General features: G+C 42.7%; 2 protein-coding genes across 8 annotated transcripts in view; one reads left to right on the forward strand and one right to left on the reverse strand.

The window, feature by feature from the left end:
- usp32 (ubiquitin specific peptidase 32) overlaps positions 1 to 17,994 on the reverse strand; it is a 76,362-nt gene extending 58,368 nt beyond the window's left edge. For 4 of the 7 annotated variants that reach the window (XM_031872432.1, XM_031872435.1, XM_031872434.1 and 1 more), the window contains exons 1-2: positions 17,780 to 17,994; positions 741 to 868 (exon numbers count right to left, since the gene is read on the reverse strand). In XM_031872432.1, coding sequence (XP_031728292.1) covers positions 741 to 868; positions 17,780 to 17,837 — 186 coding nt within the window. In that variant the 5' untranslated portion in view covers positions 17,838 to 17,994. The remainder of the gene's footprint in view (positions 1 to 740; positions 869 to 17,779) is intronic. The other 3 variants (XM_031872437.1, XM_031872436.1, XM_031872433.1) reach the window with 1 other exon arrangement.
- The window catches only part of LOC116397210 (uncharacterized), a 5,196-nt gene continuing 4,365 nt past the window's right edge, over positions 17,633 to 18,463 (forward strand). The window contains exon 1 of the mRNA XM_031872439.1: positions 17,633 to 18,362. Coding sequence (XP_031728299.1) covers positions 18,315 to 18,362 — 48 coding nt within the window. The 5' untranslated portion in view covers positions 17,633 to 18,314. The remainder of the gene's footprint in view (positions 18,363 to 18,463) is intronic.

Genomic DNA, 18,463 nt, shown 5'->3' on the forward strand with positions numbered 1-18,463 from the left:
ATACATATATATACACATACATATATATACATATATATATAAACATTGGAAGAGTGAATATGACTAATGTTTCTGGCCATGTTTCTGTTTGAGCAGACCAGCAGCAACCTTAGATCTGGACCGCTGTCACCGCAGTAACTGCTGCCATGGTGACAAAGGAAAAGAGGAAGCAGAGATGCTGAGAGAAAGAGAGAGAAGACGCATGCTCTGATGTTCAATAGTAAATGGATTGCATTTACATTCCCATATCTGGACTTGCTTATTGGCCAGTAAAGAGTAACGAACCGACACCAGTAAGTTGTATAGTATGCAAGGGTTTTACCCGATCGGTACTGAGCATGTGCAGCTCTCAATAGAGAGGAAAAAGGAGCCAGAGGGCTCGCTCGTTAGCTACCGAACGCTCAAGCAGCACTCTCAGATACGTCTTCCTGTTAGTGTTCTCCTGGTATCCTCTGCTTGGAACCGCTAGCTAATATTACCAAATATTGATCCCTATGTCCCACCACACACACACACAACAATATCACCCAAGTCTTCTCCATTTTGAACATGTACTTCATCAGATATCCTCTGTCACCTCAGTTCTACAGGACACACATATTGCAGGGGACACTGGATGCTCACTCCTCACTTAACCTATCCTATTGTTGGTGGCTACCTTCAGCGTCTCACTGTAACTATCACTTTAGATTAACCATCATGGTCAATGGTACACGGCGTGTGACATTACTGTGGCTTACCTCTGCAACTTTAGGGGGAACTCCATCTCCCAGCACTTCCCTGTAGAAGCACTGCTGGGTCATGTAGTAGGTGAGGCCGCTCGTTCTCTTGAAGGCATCTTTCAGCCGCTTCAATTCAACATCAGTGACTAGAGAGAAAAAGACAGGAGAAGAAAAGAGATCATAAGCAAACTGTTATAAAACAATCTGCTAACAGGACCAACAGTAAGCACAGCACAAACAAGAGCAGTGTAATGCTAATAAGACTTTAACAAGCACTGTTTTCGACTGAACAAAGATTTAAGTTTGTCCTGAGTAACCAGGACATTGTTTTTGGAAAGTCAAGTTGCTAATGCAATTTTCTAGGAATTATCAAAGTCTCAAAATTCCCAGAAACAAAAAAAAAAAAAAAAAAATCAGGAACATATGAAACACTGCATATGATTAGGAAAATAAAACTGAGACAAAGGTTTTCGTGTTTTGGGTGAAACAAACGAAAAATAGACCGACAAAATGCTCAAAATGTCTCAAATGGACATCACATCTCACTTTTACGTTCGCACGCACACGCAGGTATACCAAAAACAAGGGCTTTGAACTGAACAATTTCAGTCATCAACACTTGGAAATCTGACTGAGTTGCAGCTTCCATGTGTTCACACCTCAGCTACATGATCAAAATGTTGACAGAACTTAATCGATGACCCACAGAGCTGATATGTGAATGATGAAAAAGCAATAATGAATAGATGGTCATGATAGCTCAGCCCATAACTCACGGCCAATGTGCCATCAATAGTCATATTTCAGTCAGTCAGAGTCAAATGCATCAAAGAATTGACCATTTGTAGCAAACGGTAATAGAGACAGGCAGAAAAAGGCTCTGCTGTCAGACAGAGCTCTTAAAGTATCTGAGCAGCAACAAGAACTCAGTTTTCATACAAATCGAAGCACATCAGAATGAGACTGATGATGAAGGGAGCTGCAGCAGCAAAACACTGCAGCATGACGGTAGAGCAGTAGTGGTGAAAAGTGTCAGGTTACAGTCGGCTTGTTTGAGATGATCCAGGCCTGAGCACGATCGATGCAAAACAACGCAGCACGTTAGATCTCTGCCTGAGTTTATCCTGACCTGCTTTGGCGTCATGGAGACATAAGCTAAGACAACCCCATGAGATCAGGGCGGCTGCAGTATTGGAACCAGGCACCTCACTTGTTATCCACCATTGTGGTGTCTGCAGCAGCACCAGACAGTGAAGTGGCGTTACTGCTCGTGGACAGGTTGGTATTTGTAAAATACTAGTACAGTGTAGTTATTACATTTACTCATTAGCAACCTTACTAATGGCTGAGAGTAATATGTAGGCGACGTTAACAACCTTGCTAACGCCAGGATGTGATATGAAGCCAACGTTAGCGACCTTGCTAACAGAGTGTAATATGTAGACAACGCTAATGACCTCACTAAGCGCTCAGTGTAATATATAGCTAACATTAGCAATGTTGCCAACACAGAGTATAATATGTTGCCAATGTCAGCAGCCTCGGTAAGGGGTCAGTAACATGTAGCCAATCAGAGGGGGGGGGGGGGATGTTTTTGATACGTTAAATTTAATCATTAACCAAAGTGGGCCTGTATAGACAAAGCCTGTTCGGCTAAGTCTTACAGCTGTTAAACTGAATTTTAATAAAACAATTTTGGAAGTTGAACTTTTTTAATACTTTAATGCATTTTTATATTTAATTCATCAAGTAGTGCAACATATATTCAGTAACTTGCCTTGTCCTTTCAGACAAATAGGGAATACAATATTAAATAACAAAACAAAAGGTTAAATGCTGATTTAACATGCCCAAATTCAAGCCTCCTTTCAGGACCATGGATAGCGCCACTTGACAAGGCGTGCCAAAACACCCATTTAGAAACTTCAATATTTAATAGAAAATACAGACAAGTCATCAGCTACACCTCAGCAGGCCTCTCAACTTCAACTGTTTTCACATAGGACTGTTGCTACACTTCTGCAGTGGCAAAGATGTGGAAATGTGTGTGGAGATTTGTCTGCACCACTCTTTTCACACTGTGCCTCAGTAGCAATTCAGCCTCCACACAACCAGTCAACGGCAGCGCCCAATGGAACGGACAAGACTAGCCGTAGTTAGGACAGCTTCTTTAAAAAGAGTTGCTACATGGTACCATCATGGATATTTTTGGGAATGTATCACACTTCTACTCACTATCACCACTTTTGATCTCTCTCTTATTTCACCCAAGCAACCACAACTCTCCATCAACAATCAGGTCACGTTACTGGTATTTCTTATCGGCTCTACTCTGAACAGCAGTTGAGTGAGTGGTAATCCATTGCTTCACAGTCTAACCCTTTCACAACATCAACGTGAGCTAATTATATTACTGTGCTGTTCCTGTCATATGGAAAAGCACTCACGCCGTGCTGCATCTTCAGCTCGGACTCTACACTTCTACCATCTGCATGGAAAATATCAGCATGAATGGAATTGATGCAGAAATACAGTTGTGCCAAATTTGTGCATTGTTAATTCTGTAAGCGTCTAAGTTGACTTGTTTGCCTTCATTCACAGCACCGCCGTGCTGTCTCTCTCCTCTATCAAAAACTATACTGCCTCGCCTTTCTGGTTTACAGAGACTTAAAAAATGAAATCATTAATAGTTTTTACTCAACGGTGTACTTCAACAAATATCTCTATCTTCCAAAGTCCAAATAACAACAAAAGTGAATGTAACCATGAGTAAAACAGTCAAGATTTGATTGCAGGGTGAGACAGGAACACTCCTATTGAACAGACACACACACACACCTTTTACAAAGTATATATTGGTTTGCCTTGTGAACTTTTTTCTCTCCACAGTAACCATTCATACAGCTGTAAGACGTTACTCTAGCAGAGACTCAACACAGTTTCTTTTTGACTGTGGTCAGTTGGCTTTAAAAAGCCAAATCAAATGCCCTCAAAGAGCGCCCTCGGCTCCATGAATCATTTATTTTTTGTCATTCAAATACATGACTTGTATTTTGCTGCGCTCTCTTCCAAAACCTTTGTCCTAACCTAATCTACTGCTACACTACAAACAAAGGGATCTGAAGAAGCAAATGAAGCAAATAAAAGAGGAAACAATAACAGGACGCTGGTGTTGACAGAATTGATGTAATAGAGGATTGATGAGGACTTGGTGGGAATTTAACTGAATAGAGCTGTTAAAATGAGGGGGTCAGCTGATAGTGAGGGAATTTTTATTTGTTTTTTACCTATTTTCACAATGGAGCTTTACAAAAATTCTCCCAATTACCTCATGTATTTAATATATTGTGGAAGATATATGACCGGTGAAGCATCAAAAGAAGTGTAAGTGCAGACTGAATGTATCTAGCTATTCAGGCTTTTCTCCCGTCAGTAAAGATTAGCAAGGCCTGGAATGAGGCTTTGTAAGACTTCCAGACTAAATAAGCACTTGACACTGAAGGGAACAGGTTTACTGTAACTGCATTAAAGGAATGCGCTAACAATTTTGGGAAATACCCTTTTTTCCCAGGAAGCATAAAGTGTAAAAGTGTCTTCTTGCTGCCTGGCAATCTCACAGTGACAACAAGACTCCAGGAAGCAATCGCACCCAACCAGGAAATAGTCCCGCACTCCACCCCTCAAATAATCATGTGCTGTTTTTTACAGCTCAGTTTTTGTAAAAATGTAACAAGCGAGACATGACCTGTTAATTAGTGAGCTTCAGAGGTGACGGTAGGGAATTTAGATAGATCCCATCATAATAACTGTTGGCAAAAAAAAACAAAAAACTAATAAGCAAATATTCCAAAATGTCAAACTATTCCCTTATTTGAATAATTCACAGATTTGGTTGTTGAATTTTGTGGGACATGTTGGAGAGCACAGGTTCACAGAGTGGTCAGTCATAAGGCTTGTTTCATGGTGTGAAAAACATGAAGTGCGTTAGCATCATGTATCTTGTGACTTGTACCATCTCCTTTGTTTCTCTGGGAGTGCATTAGAGGTCAGGATAAATATAGCTTTCTTTACAGAGCTCATCACCACTTTTGGCCTCTATGACAACAGATGTGCATTTTAAACACATATATATATATATACACATATACATATATACATATACATATATACATATACATACATACATATATATATATGTATATATTTTATAAATAGGAAAGGGGTATTGCTCACATGGCTACACAAGGGGGAAGAGAATTACAGAGAATGAGCAATATTAGAAAGGAGAGCAAATAAGAAAAGTCAATGGAACATTTTACGCAAAGCAAAGCAGAAGCAGACGGACACACTTGGTATCGAGGATATGTTTGACTTGCAATGCAGTAGAATTAAGGTTTTTTTGGAAGACACCAGTTATATAAGGCCCTATCTATGTCTCGTCTTTTATTCCAACACACTGTGCTCCGGGTACAGCAGCTGTAGAAAATGCCTCACTTCCCATTGCTCCAAAAATACACAGCCTCCCTGCAGCCAACAGAGGCACATGGCTAATTATCATACTGAATGATGGGAACTTATTCATGACATCATTTGGAGCAAAGGATTTCATTGGTCAAACATAGTTCTGCAGGTAAAAATCCGCTGAAACAAAGGTCCGTTTTTTTTGTTCCGCACAAATATTCCGCAGGGGTGTGCAAGCATCCATAAGAACCCACAAAATCAGCTTTTATTAATTTCCGTGCTAAGTTTTTGGACAAAATCCATGCTGAGTGTGGAACGGCTTAAAGCTGCATTTGAAATTGAGTATTTGTTTCCCGGATATGAAGAGACGTCTAAATTCTATTCTATTCAAATGGCACAAAAATGCTTTACTGATATGGCTCTTCTATAGACTTCAAATTTGAGTGGATCTATTGTATTGTATCAATCATGTCACAGCTGTTCATTTTTCTTAAATAACTGTGTGTGGGGAAAAAAACATTTTTGAGCCAGCATGGGTCAGTACCGACTGTGGCCGCTACACTAACACGGTTACCAGCCTGGCACTGTTCTGGAGGCTGTAAACTAACTAGTCAAGGATCAAGGATGTGCACACAGCCAGAGAACAACGACAAAGACATCTCTGGACATTCCACACATTTAGAAACACAGCACCTTGCTGGAAAAAACAACACAATGACTAAAGCTGTGTGGGGAACACATCTTTGTGTGGCATACCACAATGAAAATGTTATTCAGATTCAACTTTACTGTCATTGCACAGAGTACAAGTACTAGGACAACGAAACACAGTTTTAGCATCTAACCAGAAGTGCAGAGTGGTGCAGAGTTTAGTAAAGTGACAGCTGAGGGGAAGAAGCTGTTGCTGAGCCTGCTGGTCCTGGAACAGAGACTCTTATAGCGCCTCCCAGAGGGGAGGGCAAACAGTCTATGGTCGGGGTGTGAGGTGTCCCTGACGATGCTGCGCGCTCTCCGCAGGCAGCGCTTGAGGTGGACGGTCTCGATGGCAGGGAGTGGAGTACCGGTGATATGTTGGGCAGCGGTAGAACTTCACCAGGATCAGAGGAGACGTGGATGTTCTTCAGTCTCCTCAGGAAGAAGAGACGCTGGTGTGCCTTCTTGACCAGGGTTGAGGTGTTGAGGGTCCAAGAGAGGTCCTCTGAGATGTGGACACCCAGAAACCTAAAGCTGGTGACACGTCAACCACTGTTCCATTGATATGGATGGTTGTGTGTGCAGCCTTTGGTCTTTCTGAAGTCCACAATAAGCTCCTTGGTCTTTTTGGTGTTGAGAGCCAGGCTGTTGTTGGCGCACCACGCTGCCAGGTGCCGGACCTCCTCCCTGTAGGCCGACTCATCATCGTTGTTGATGAGGCCCACCACCGTTGTGTCGTCTGCAAACTTGGTAATGGTATTGGTACCATGTAGAGGCATGCAGTCACAGGTGAACAGGGAGTAGGAGTACTCAGCACACAGCCCTGTGGAACGCCAGTGTTCAGGGTGAGGGTGGAGGTGTGATTGCCTAACCTAACCTACTGGGGTTCGTTGGTTAGGAAGTCCAGTATCCAGCTGCAGAGGGGGGTGTTGATGCCACGGTCACCTAGTTTGGTGATCAGTTTGGAGGGGGTGATGGTGTTGAATGCTGAACTGAAATCGATAAACAGCATTCTCACATAGGTGTTGTTGTCCAGGTGGGAGAGGGCGGAGTGAAGCACCATGGAGATGGCGTCCTGTACACCTGTTCTGGCGGTAGGCGAATTGGAGGGGGTCCAGTGTGGGTGGTAGGCAGGTTTTGAGATAAGCCAGGATCAGCCTCTCGAAGCACTTCATGATGATGGGGGTGAGTGCAACAGGGCGGAAGTCGTTTAGGCTCGCTGCAGTGGAGTGCTTTGGCACTGGCACGATTGAGGCGTTTTGGAGCATGTGGGTACAGCTGCTTGGGCCAGTGACAGGTTGAAGATGTCAGTCAGGACCTCAGTCAGCTGCCCAGCACAGGCCCTGAGCACGCGTCCGGGGATGCCATCAGGGCCAGCAGCCTGATGGCAGCCTGTGGTTCATTGCGTCTTGAAAATCTTGTCAATGTTTTAAAAAATAAAAGGGGGTTGTCTCAACAACACTCCGGAACAAACTAATTCAGACTCCATATACTTTACAGACCTCGATGGAACTGGTGCTGAGCAGTCTACTACAATCTGTGAGGTCGGCTGTTTGGTCTCCTGAATGAACAGGATAAGTCTGAGGAGAGGGTAAAGTGAAAGAGCAGCAACTGCACCAGTAGAGCTGCTCAGTGGCCAACAGATGAGTCTGGTTGTACTGGGCAGCCTCCGGGTGTTAACAGGGCTTAATTACCTAGACTGTGGCAGCCCGCCATGGTGCACTTTGTCCTGCCACAGTTTTATAATTAATCTAAAATATTTACACTTCTCCACAGGTACGCTGGCTGGCCCTAGCCAAGCCCAGCTCCAGGTGGACTCAGAAAGGCCAGCGTAAAGGTGGCCAACAGCTCCGGCTGTGTGGCCCCTCGCAGGGAACTCACCGCTCTCTGGGCCCGTGGACTTCTCTCTCTCTTCTCTCACCGTGCTTACTAGAGCTCAGTAAAAAAAGTACACAGATATTTTACTTCAGTAAAAGTAATACTAAAAAAATGTAAAAATACTGTAAAAAGTCCTGCATTCAGGACTTGGGCTGCATAAAAGTACAAAAGTATTAGCATCAAAATATACTTCAAGTAGCAAAAGATTTAAAAAAAAAAAAAATCATGCAGAATGGTTTCAGAATATTGGATTATTATTGGAATATAATCACTGATGTGCTAATGAGCTGGTCCTTTAATGTTGCTGCTGGTAAAGCTCATTTGAGGTACTTTATAATAGGATACTTAATGATTATATATACTACTTTAAAGTACATTATAGTTAATTTATATTTTGTATTAAGAATCTAAATCTGCAAAGTAGCTAGTAATTGATTTTGTCAAATAAATGCAGAAAGTACAATATTTCGCTCTGAGATGTAGTGGAGTACAAGTATAAAGTTACATAAAATGGAAGGTAGCCTAAATGTACTTAATTACATTCTACCACAGCAGTTATTTATAGATCTAACCTCTCCTCTCTGAAAGTACAGAAGATCGATCCATTTAACTTTAAAATGTACAAAGGTTTCTTCCTGGGGAGCATGTAGGGTCCGAGGCCTCACTGACTCCTGTGGGAAACACTGGTTAATGTGTGGAACTGTGTGAGTGAGGACTGGGGCTTTCCTGCAAAACAGAGCATCCCTCTGCCTGGTTACAATTTAAAAAATTGCCATAAGTGACAAAGTGTCCCAGAACAGCAGGGTGTCGACCTTCACACAGCATGCTGCTCGGACCTTACCAAATATGTATTCTAAGTTTATCTAATCTATGTGTGGGGGGCATAAACCACCCAATCGGAGTGCAGAACTGATTAGTGTCGAAGTGCTGAATCACAGGCTTCAGCAACCCTTCAGGCAGCCAATCAAACACATGGATCAGCAGAGTGCACACAGCTCCAGCAACAGAGAATAGAGCACCCTGTGTGGCATGTAAGGCAGGAGCTGACGGACACAAGACAAGAAGCACAACATGTTGTGTAGACTCTGCAGAGCCCGATCAGCAGCCTGTCTCTGCTCTCTCCTCTACAGGGTGTGCAGTAGAAACCTCCTGTCGCTGACGTCCTGCTGTTGTTGAATCACAAACTATGGAGGAAGAATATCTTGTAGCCTAAGGTGTTCACCCAGAGCTACGACAGCTCATATTAGAGACCGGACCAAACTGTGTGTACATGCATGTGAATAAAAGAGTACAAACAATAACTACGCTGCTGTATTTATGCCTATATTATGTCATTTTAGCTGCTACAATGTTAGCATAGCCTAGCACCGATCATTCCAAAGAAAACAAGCATTTTAAAAGTTATTTGCTTGACGTCTTACGGAGAGAACTAACAAAACATGAATTCTGCATCACTTTGTAGTTATTTTGTTTATTGCAATTCAATCACAGCAAAATCTGTTTGTTTTGTGTTCATACAGCTGTAGTAAAACAGCCGACATGTGGCTTGCTAGACAGTGAATACAGCTCGATGAAATACATGCAGCTATCTGGGACTTCCACAACAAGTACTAAGCAGAAATAGAGGTTATTTCTTTTATGGTTGAAATAAATGGCTGAGTTGAATGAAACGAATAAACGTCGCAAACCTCGCGATCAAACTCCCGTGAATAATGCGACGTGAAAATTCTCTTTGCGTTTGGTGTGAACGTAGCATTAAAGCACAATATTATACTACACATTCTAGGATTAGCATCTTATTTGATGTTAATGAAGTGCATTAAACAAATCGGTTTGCTTGCACTACAGCTTTGTTTCCGTGAATTAAACCAATTAATCTCCACTTGTGTAATCTCGTACAGCTCACTACAGCTTTGTCTGGCTTTAGTCCTTTTGATTGTGTCTGTGGTGAAGTTCCAGACGTGTAGGGAGGCTGTGCAGCTTTCACACCAAAAGAATAATGTACACATCTCTGATAAAACAGTGAAGCATGGCAGTACAACAAGAAGTACAACAAGAAGTACAACTACTTACATTTGAGTACTTGTCGATCAGCTCTAACAATGACTTTGCAAACATCAGATGTTCCTCTCTTTCTGACCGTAACACATTGAATATACACAACATGATGCTGCTGCTGACATTTTAACATTGTGTTTTATTGATACACACCGACCACAGTTTGCCATAGGGATGTTAATAATTAACCGTTTAAAAGTGCCATCAGTGAAAAAGAAATGTTAAAAATAAAAAAGCTGAGCAAACCTCAGTGGCTTGTCACCTAAAGGTAAAGAGTGCAAAACACAGGAGCTTTTCTATATTCATTCACCGACGGTATACTTTAAAAACACTGCACATTCACAGCTTCACGTTACTGTTGACTTCATACTCACTATCTCACACGCGCTCTCTTGAACAATTATGACTCGATGCTGTAAACTCAATAATCGGACATTTCAAACTCAATTCTCAATGTTATGACCTCCTGTAACAATTGTTTGACACCTGGCTGTCCGTTCCTTTCCACTGCCCCTGAACGCAACAGACGTAACACACGTGCGTCTTGTTTACGTTCTAAGATAGGCTAAGGATGAGGTAAATTAATTTGTTTTTTAATCATGAATCATAACAAATAGCAGATAAACAGTGATTAAAAAATAAATCATGTATATAAACATTTTGATGCATCAAGAAGAGTTGATCATGGTTTTATAACGCCATCGTAGCCCTCTGAATCGGAATCAAATGGAGTCGTGAGGTGCCTGGAGAACCCCACTCCTAATCTATTGTGTATATGTATAGGTGTAAATCTTCACGATCTCCATGCTTCCAAATGTATGCATCCTCAGTATTCTGTATTACTGCACATGGCTACTTTTTCATCAAATAATACAAGCAAACCTGAACTCAAAAATCTGACTACAACAGTCTGTGAAATACAAAGCTGAAACGTTTTCAATACTACTGTGTGATCCAACTCTATAAACAGAACATTATAGGTGTGCTGTAATCCACAATGCAGCTCTAACACAGACTTCCTGAATGTCTGTGGCATGTTACACTGCATGAATAAGACTTTCCCTTACTCCGAGCTCTTCTACTCTTACTTGTTTTAAGTCACTGCATCTGTCGACAACACCACCAATTGAATTTCAGCCTGATACACGATTCTCTCAGCCCAACATCGTTGAAACAGAGTTAATGTTGGTAACGAGAGCATCAAGTTATCAGACCGATCGTTTGAATGGTGAAACACCAACAGAGAGAAGAGAAACAAGCGACAGTGAATGACACCATAGACTCACACTGAGCTGACATGAAACCAATTCCCCACTATGTTCCGTCACTGCAGCAACACAGAATCATCCACAACGCGATACATCTTAGAACTGAATTTCAACACCTCATATGTATCATACAGGACTTAATCCTCATTCAGAGTGAGGACATCGGATACAGCCACCTTTAGGATTCATCTCATAACCCATTGGCAATATAAAAGGTAAATAAAAGGTCTAACATGAGGATTAAGTACAATACATACCAAAGTCAGCATTGTGTTCATAAGAAATAACACAGAAAGAACATGAAAGAAAACGCGTTCACGTCTTTCAGGACCTTCCCCTCTCTAAGAGGCCATCCTTACCAGAATAACAGCTAAACGGAGTTTCTTATAGATTTGCCATTTTAATCTCCGATAATATCGGAGCATCTCGTAGATTTGTGACTTTAATTTTCGATGTTTTCTTGGAATATTACATCCCTCCCTGGCTCTGTAATTATTGTTTTTTACTTCAATGGCCCAGCATGACCATTTATGAAATTAATTTTTTCCTTCCAAACATTGTTCCATGGACTTTCAACATAATCATGCATTTACAAAATCACTGCACTTGTGAGTTTAGCGGGGGTTGATGACTACAGTCTCAGCTGGCTCTTGTTTCACTTCAGTCAAGTGAGACAGAAACATCTCAAGGCACTGCTACTGAAAATCAAAACAGCCCATTAAGAAAATGCCTCGTCCTACCAGATAATAGCTAAATTGTTACAATTAGACGGACCAACGGGGAGGAAAACAAAGCGTCCACATTATAGAACACACTGTATTGTTGATGCTGTGATGCAATGGGGGTGTTATTGGACACTGGGCTGTATCAACTGCAATGGTTACCATTCAATGCAGACCAAACAATGGGTCTGATTTCTGCTACTGCACCAACACACTCTCCATCCGCACACAGTTTACAGACAAAGCCTGGGAACATAATACACAATAGTTATTGGCAGATACACAGCAATGCATGCTTAGCTCTTCTATTAGTCTCCATTGGTGTCTCTGGGTCCCACGGTCTGTCTGTCTGTCTCAGCAGGTTTTCAGTGCTACACCACCTTACTTAATCATTGTGGCAGCAGAGCAGCAGCCAACAAAGCCTCCTGCTGTGACTCAATGTTTGTTGTCCTTTGAAATATAAAGCGGGTGTGCTCGCCTGCTGCTACCAGCAAGACTGGAAACACTCGGACAGGGAGCACGAGGCATCTAGAGAGGCATGCAAATACTAAACTCACATGAGCCCCGGCAACCTTTTAGTCATGGTGAACTGTCAACAGAAGCTGCAGGCACAAACATACAGGGAGTGCTGTTCTTAAAAAGCTCACTTCACCTGCAGGCATGACACCAAACGTTCAGCATGAGGATGCTGTTTAACGGGGTTGGAAAGAGAAAAACAACATATAACAAAGCTATTTACTCATTGTGATACTACTATGCCCTTGGTTCAGCATAGACTTTGTTTTTTGCTGCGGTCCAGTGACAGTTGGGGAAAATGGCAATTAGGTTACAGTGAAGTCTTTTCAAAGGACGTTAAAATGTTGAAATTCTCAGTTTCAAAATCAAACCAAATTATTCCCATTCCCCTATCGTGTCATCATTTTACAGGTCAGTGGCGCTGTGTTGCTAACCTGTGCCTTACTTAACTCCGAGTAATAAACCTTTTCCAAAAGACACCTCGACATGTACTGGGACTAGGCAGTAGCTGCTTCAGCTTCAGGGTCCTGCTATGATGCATGCTGGCTCACTGTCACGGCTTACTTGGACACTTGATTAGAACAGAGCCATCGTTAATGTTGTTGGTAACATCTGTGCTCCTCCTACTATGACAAGTCAAAGCTACCATGGGTGCTATTATGGGAGCTACAATAAGGGTGAAACCAATGAGAGCCTCACAGCTACGCGCAATATCAACACAACCAATATGATGAGGCACCTAAACAGAATAAAGTCCTCACACCTATTTATTCCTGTAGCTCACTTTGGAGGAGGAGGAACAGCGATTCATGATGGGAGCTCTGGGTGGCAGTAGCTCCGTCTGTGGAGACGGACCATGGACTGGGTGCTGGAGAGGTGCCAGCTCGCCTCCTGGGCACTGCCAAGGTGCCCTTGAGCAAGGCACCGTACACCCAAACTGCCCACTGCTCCTAATACTAAGGTGGGTTAAATGCAGAGGCTTAATTTCAATGTGTGCTGTGTACATGCGTGACAATATAAGTTGATTTGGAGAGGACAGCTGGCTAGCTAGTCTATCTCCAGAGCTGGCAAACTAGCCAGCTGCTAAATGAGTACAATTTAACAACTTAATGCTTCACCCACACACTCTTGTCACAGTGTAGGAAAGCTACATTGCTATCGCCAGATAAATGACAACTTTATTCAGACGGTTTTCTGTGTTCGGTGTTGCGTGGAAGCATGGCGGATTAGTAGCCAGCCCTCCGCTGCTAGGCTTACAGGCGTCGCCATGCTAAGCCTAGCAGCAACATTTCTCTCCATCTCTCTAATAGATGAGCCTTCTGTGAGGTTAGCTGAATGCTAAGCTAATATACTAGCAACATTTTCTCTCCATCTCTGAAACGCCTTGCCGAGTCCGGTAGCTCACTACAGCCTAGAATCACAGTCTATCATCTCAAATGTATGCAAGTACATATTTAGATTTAGAATATTTGTGACAGCCCTATAATATAGTATTTTATAATACTTACAGACAATAGCTTAGCCACTTGGACAATTGTTGTCTCAGATTAGTATTCTGTATTTTAGATGAGGCTCCACCATATGGTGTGCTGCATTGTTGCGAGGAGAGAAAAGGAGAGCAGACAACACACACCCTTGTTGTGCTCCTTTCCTTATACTGAAGGTTTAGGACTATGTGTTATTGATTTATGCAAGTTGCCGGCCATGTTTACATAGCAAACAGCATACTGGAAGCCTTTGTGGCAGCATTAGGCCAATCTATATCCACAAAGCAGTGAGCACAAGGTAAGAATGCAAAGCAGCGGCCTATCACCTCGGCTGATAAAGCCCGCTGACGTCGATAAGAAATGCGAGGCCCTGCAGTTCTCAGGTGACTAGTTAGAGCGATGACCGCGACTGTTGCTTTACTAAACTATGTGGTGGTCTAGTATGAACACATGGGGTATACAGCCTGTTTAAAGACATGTATCCTTTTACATCCTCCCCAGCTCTGCCAATACAAACAGATACACATTTCAGCTAGGGTTGAACGTTATATTTATTTTTCCCTCCAGACATCCAGCTCCAGAAAAATCACTGCGTTTAATATTTTTTTGTGTGTAATTTGCTAGATTTACTGGCCCAAATTGGCATACTTACCACGGGGCAAGTGGGCAATCCTTATTGTCAAGCAACATAACGTGTGTGTAAGAATGAGTGTGTGTGTGTGTGAGTGTGAGTGTGAGAGTGAGAGAGAGAGAGAGAGAGAGAGAGAGAGAGAGAGAGAGAGACAAGAAAACACTAAAACTGCTGAACCATTTAATTGTAAATCCACAAAACAGTTACGCAAACAGTGTGGGATCATATTATGTCATTCAAGATAATTGCACTCAAATAAAAAAAACAAAGCAGAAGACGACCACACATTCACTTTTCCTGAAAAAATAAATATGTAATTGTCATTAATTATTTACGGTATGAACTGTACCAGAACAGCGTTTTTTGCCCTGAAATGAATAAATGGAGATGATTTTTAAAGAATGGAATTGATAGACAACATGCGTTTGTTATTATTTCCTACTTTGTTGATGACAAAGTTAATACTGTTAGAAGTCCCATTATTCATGTCTATGTTTCACACACTGTGCTAGTTAGTTATGTTGCCCAGCTCGAGCGGCACCTTCTAAAATAGACTAAGCATCACGTATTTTTAGCGGAGAGCCGACCATGGGACGCTTCTTAACTCGCTGCGGAGAGCCTGGTTGGATCACAGGCTGTCTGGATTGGCCGCCATCAGCTCCAGCAGCCGCCCCGGCTAGCATTATGATATATTTTCTCTGTTTTCCTTCATATTCTATTCTTATTTCACCTCTACTCTCTTCATCCCTCTACCACTACCATAGATTGGCTTCAAGTCTCCCAGCAACTTCTTTGTTATAGAAAAAAGATGGATTGGTGGGGCCCTGAGAATATACGTATTCAGCGTAAAGGGCAGGCTCTTCCTACGCAGTCAATTTCATTTTAAAAAGGAGATTCCTTTAAACATCAACCTTGATGTTACTCAGCACATAATAAAACTGGCCTGCTGGATCATTTCACAATACCACAAGGTTATCAAGGCTTCCTGATTCCTGACCAATCATTTATTATTTTAACTTTGTACATTGAAGGACACAATGAGCACAGTCAGATGCCCACTGCTATGAAATTAAAATGTTCAGTCATCCCATCATTTACCATTTAAAAAGAAAGCAGACTTTGGCCTCTGAAACGTAGACGCCCAGCCTCCAGCCTCCTGTATCCACCACCTGTGTTAGCTCGTCACGAAAGAAGTCCGTTGTATGCCGATACAATTCATAGAAGTAGGCTATTCAGTATCAGTGTGACGATACGATGACCTTATGGTACCCAGTGTTTTAAGCAGCCACACTGATTATGTTCTGTATGATTTTCTCATATCTTATCCATTTCTTTATTGTAAAGAGGACATGAATATCTCTAATAAAAAATAAAAATCCCCGTTCTCACTCTAGGCATATGTTAGCAATCACGCATGTCGCGGTTAGAAACTAAATGAACAGAGACTGCATAATCAACCCTGCAAATGTAGTCTTGAAAGAAGTTTGACCCTGGGTTTAGCCTACTGCAGAAACACATCTAAGCCTAACATCTCACCCAGGAGGTCCCCTGCCCACTATCCTGCTGGTGTCCTGCTAGACTGAGCTTCCATGAAAACTGACCTCATAATTACGGCAGTCGAGCCCTTGGTGGGAATTAGGAATGTTGCCATGTGACTGGTCAGATAAGGCTGGATGGCTGGATAATTCCACCGCCCATGTGTGTGTGTGTGTGTGTGTGTTCAGGAATTGAGGAATGCCCCAACCACCACACAAGGAGCCGATATTGAAAAGATGCAATTTAGGCAATAGAAACGGCAATAGGTCGAGGTGTGTTCAAACGTAGTCTTCAGTGGTAAAACTATAGTGAAGAATCCTGGCTGAAATTAAGTTACAAACCTTTATCATTGAAATAAATATGAATGCAAAGGACAGGTCTGTCTAACTTCCCTGTAGAGCCCTGGTTAAGGTATGGGCACCCTGGATAGATGTGTAACAGCCTCTCATAGCCTGGAGTCAAGGCAGACAAAGGTCAGCTACAGGACACCCAGGGAGTAAAGTGCAACAAGAAGGGGATCAGGGATAAGATATCCGCCGTGCTTCCTGATAAATGCTCACCCACATCTTACATAAGTGCACCAACACTCAAGACTATACATGCATCAGTTACACAGTTACCCAGCTTTGTGCTTTACTTGACGTTGCGGTATATACAGGTCTGGGAGACCCTACTTTATGTTTTGGGCTCACCCAGTGAAAAAAAAAAAAAAAAATGTCCACTTCGACTCTAAGCAACTAAATGCAGCGACAGCAATGGCAACGTGAAGCATGGCGGTTTGTTGTTCAGCCAAACGCCCTGACTACCGTTACACAGCTTGCTAACTACTACGTGTACATTAGTGGAAGCGACTTGACAGTCCGCTGGCACAAACATTGCCGATTAAGGTTGGCCATGTCACATGGCTGGGTTGTAAATCCGCCAGACGAAGGCTCACACAGACTGTCTGGAGGCACGTCCCTCTGGGAACTTAGCTGTAGCGACCCAGCTAACTAACTGTCTAGCTAGTAGACAAGTAAGCTAGCTAGTTGCAGCACATAACGCTACATTAGCAGTGTTCAACATTAGCTACCTAAAGTGATAAGAGCTAGGCTGAGTGGCGTGTCACTCAGCCTAGCTCTGTCGTCCAGCTAGAAAGTGAGCACACATTCGAGGCTGTTTGCGCAACTGTTTTGCCAAATAGCGCTACTGTCAGTCAGCCCATCCCTCTCCAGCCGACACTAGCGCCTCTACCAACGCTTTGGTAGCTGTGGCCAGAACGTCACGCCAAGCACAGTCCAAAACATCTGACAGTTTTACGTGACCTTGCTTGTAACAGAAGGCAAGCGCCTCATAAAGTACCAGTCAGTTCCATTTCCACATTGCTCGGAAGAATAACCCGGTTCGGGATGAACAGAATCCATACAACGACGTTAAGCTACAGATTTAGCGTTATGCTGTAATTAACGTTACTAGGAAACGCTTCTTACTGCATCCGACGTGCGTTTTGGTGGAAGGAGACTGCAGACAATATAGACGTAGCTATTGTTAAACTTAACATGTAACATTTAACATGTACTTAAATTCCGTGAGGCTTTCCGACATCTTGCTATGCCGAATGTATTCATATATCGTGGTGGTTCCGGAGCCAGTGTGTTATTTTTTTGAAAGGGGTCTACCTTATCCAACAACCATGGCCACTAAAACCTCTAGATTTTAAAAGGGAAGTCAGGACGTTGTCCTCTTGTGCACCGGCCTAGCCTAAAAGCTGACAGTTAGCTAAGCTAGCGCCACTGAGGTGAATCTAGCCCGTTGCTTTTCGGCTTACCTCTCTTGACTGCCTCGTCATACGACAGGAATCCGATCCTCGACTCTTTGGCCCCCATGCTCCCCTCATTTCATTGCGATCTGGATAAATAAACGCTGCGCACTGAGTTGATCACAATTGTTTTGTCGCCGTATCCGTTTATTGTGGAGTGGGTTGCTGCTGATGTGTGTGTGTGTGTGTGTGGTGAACGGGTGAATGTTTTCAGCGACGCCTCCATACTGTCACGTGAGCTGACTCTACAGGTCAGTTGATCAGCTCCTCCGGACGCTTGTAAACACACTCAGCATGCCAGAGACAAACGTCTTTATGTCAACATCAATACTTCATGAAGTGCTTCCCCTCTTTCTCGCGATTATGAGTCAAATGCATTCGACTCATAATGCGCAGTCAGTCACACCAAGCTGTCAATATATGTGCGTATCTGTAAAGTTTAGGTTGTAAAGAAGTGCGGGTAGCACCACCTTGTGGCTACTCTGCTAAACGACGCTAGTTTACATCTATACGTCCACCACAGCGACCTCTAGTGGTGCCACGGATGTATAGCTTGGCACGTAAACCAGGAACAAGCACCGAAACCAGGGAAGTATGTCGTGTTCTTAATTTATAGTTTGTATTATGTATTCAGTTTCAGTTTAATTCAATTGCACATACAATACCGTAATTTCTCTTTATACTGGGCCCATC

The sequence above is a fragment of the Anarrhichthys ocellatus genome, unplaced genomic scaffold (assembly GCF_004355925.1).
Source record: "Anarrhichthys ocellatus isolate YVR2014 unplaced genomic scaffold, GSC_Weel_1.0 scaffold64, whole genome shotgun sequence".
Taxonomy (NCBI): domain Eukaryota; kingdom Metazoa; phylum Chordata; class Actinopteri; order Perciformes; family Anarhichadidae; genus Anarrhichthys; species Anarrhichthys ocellatus.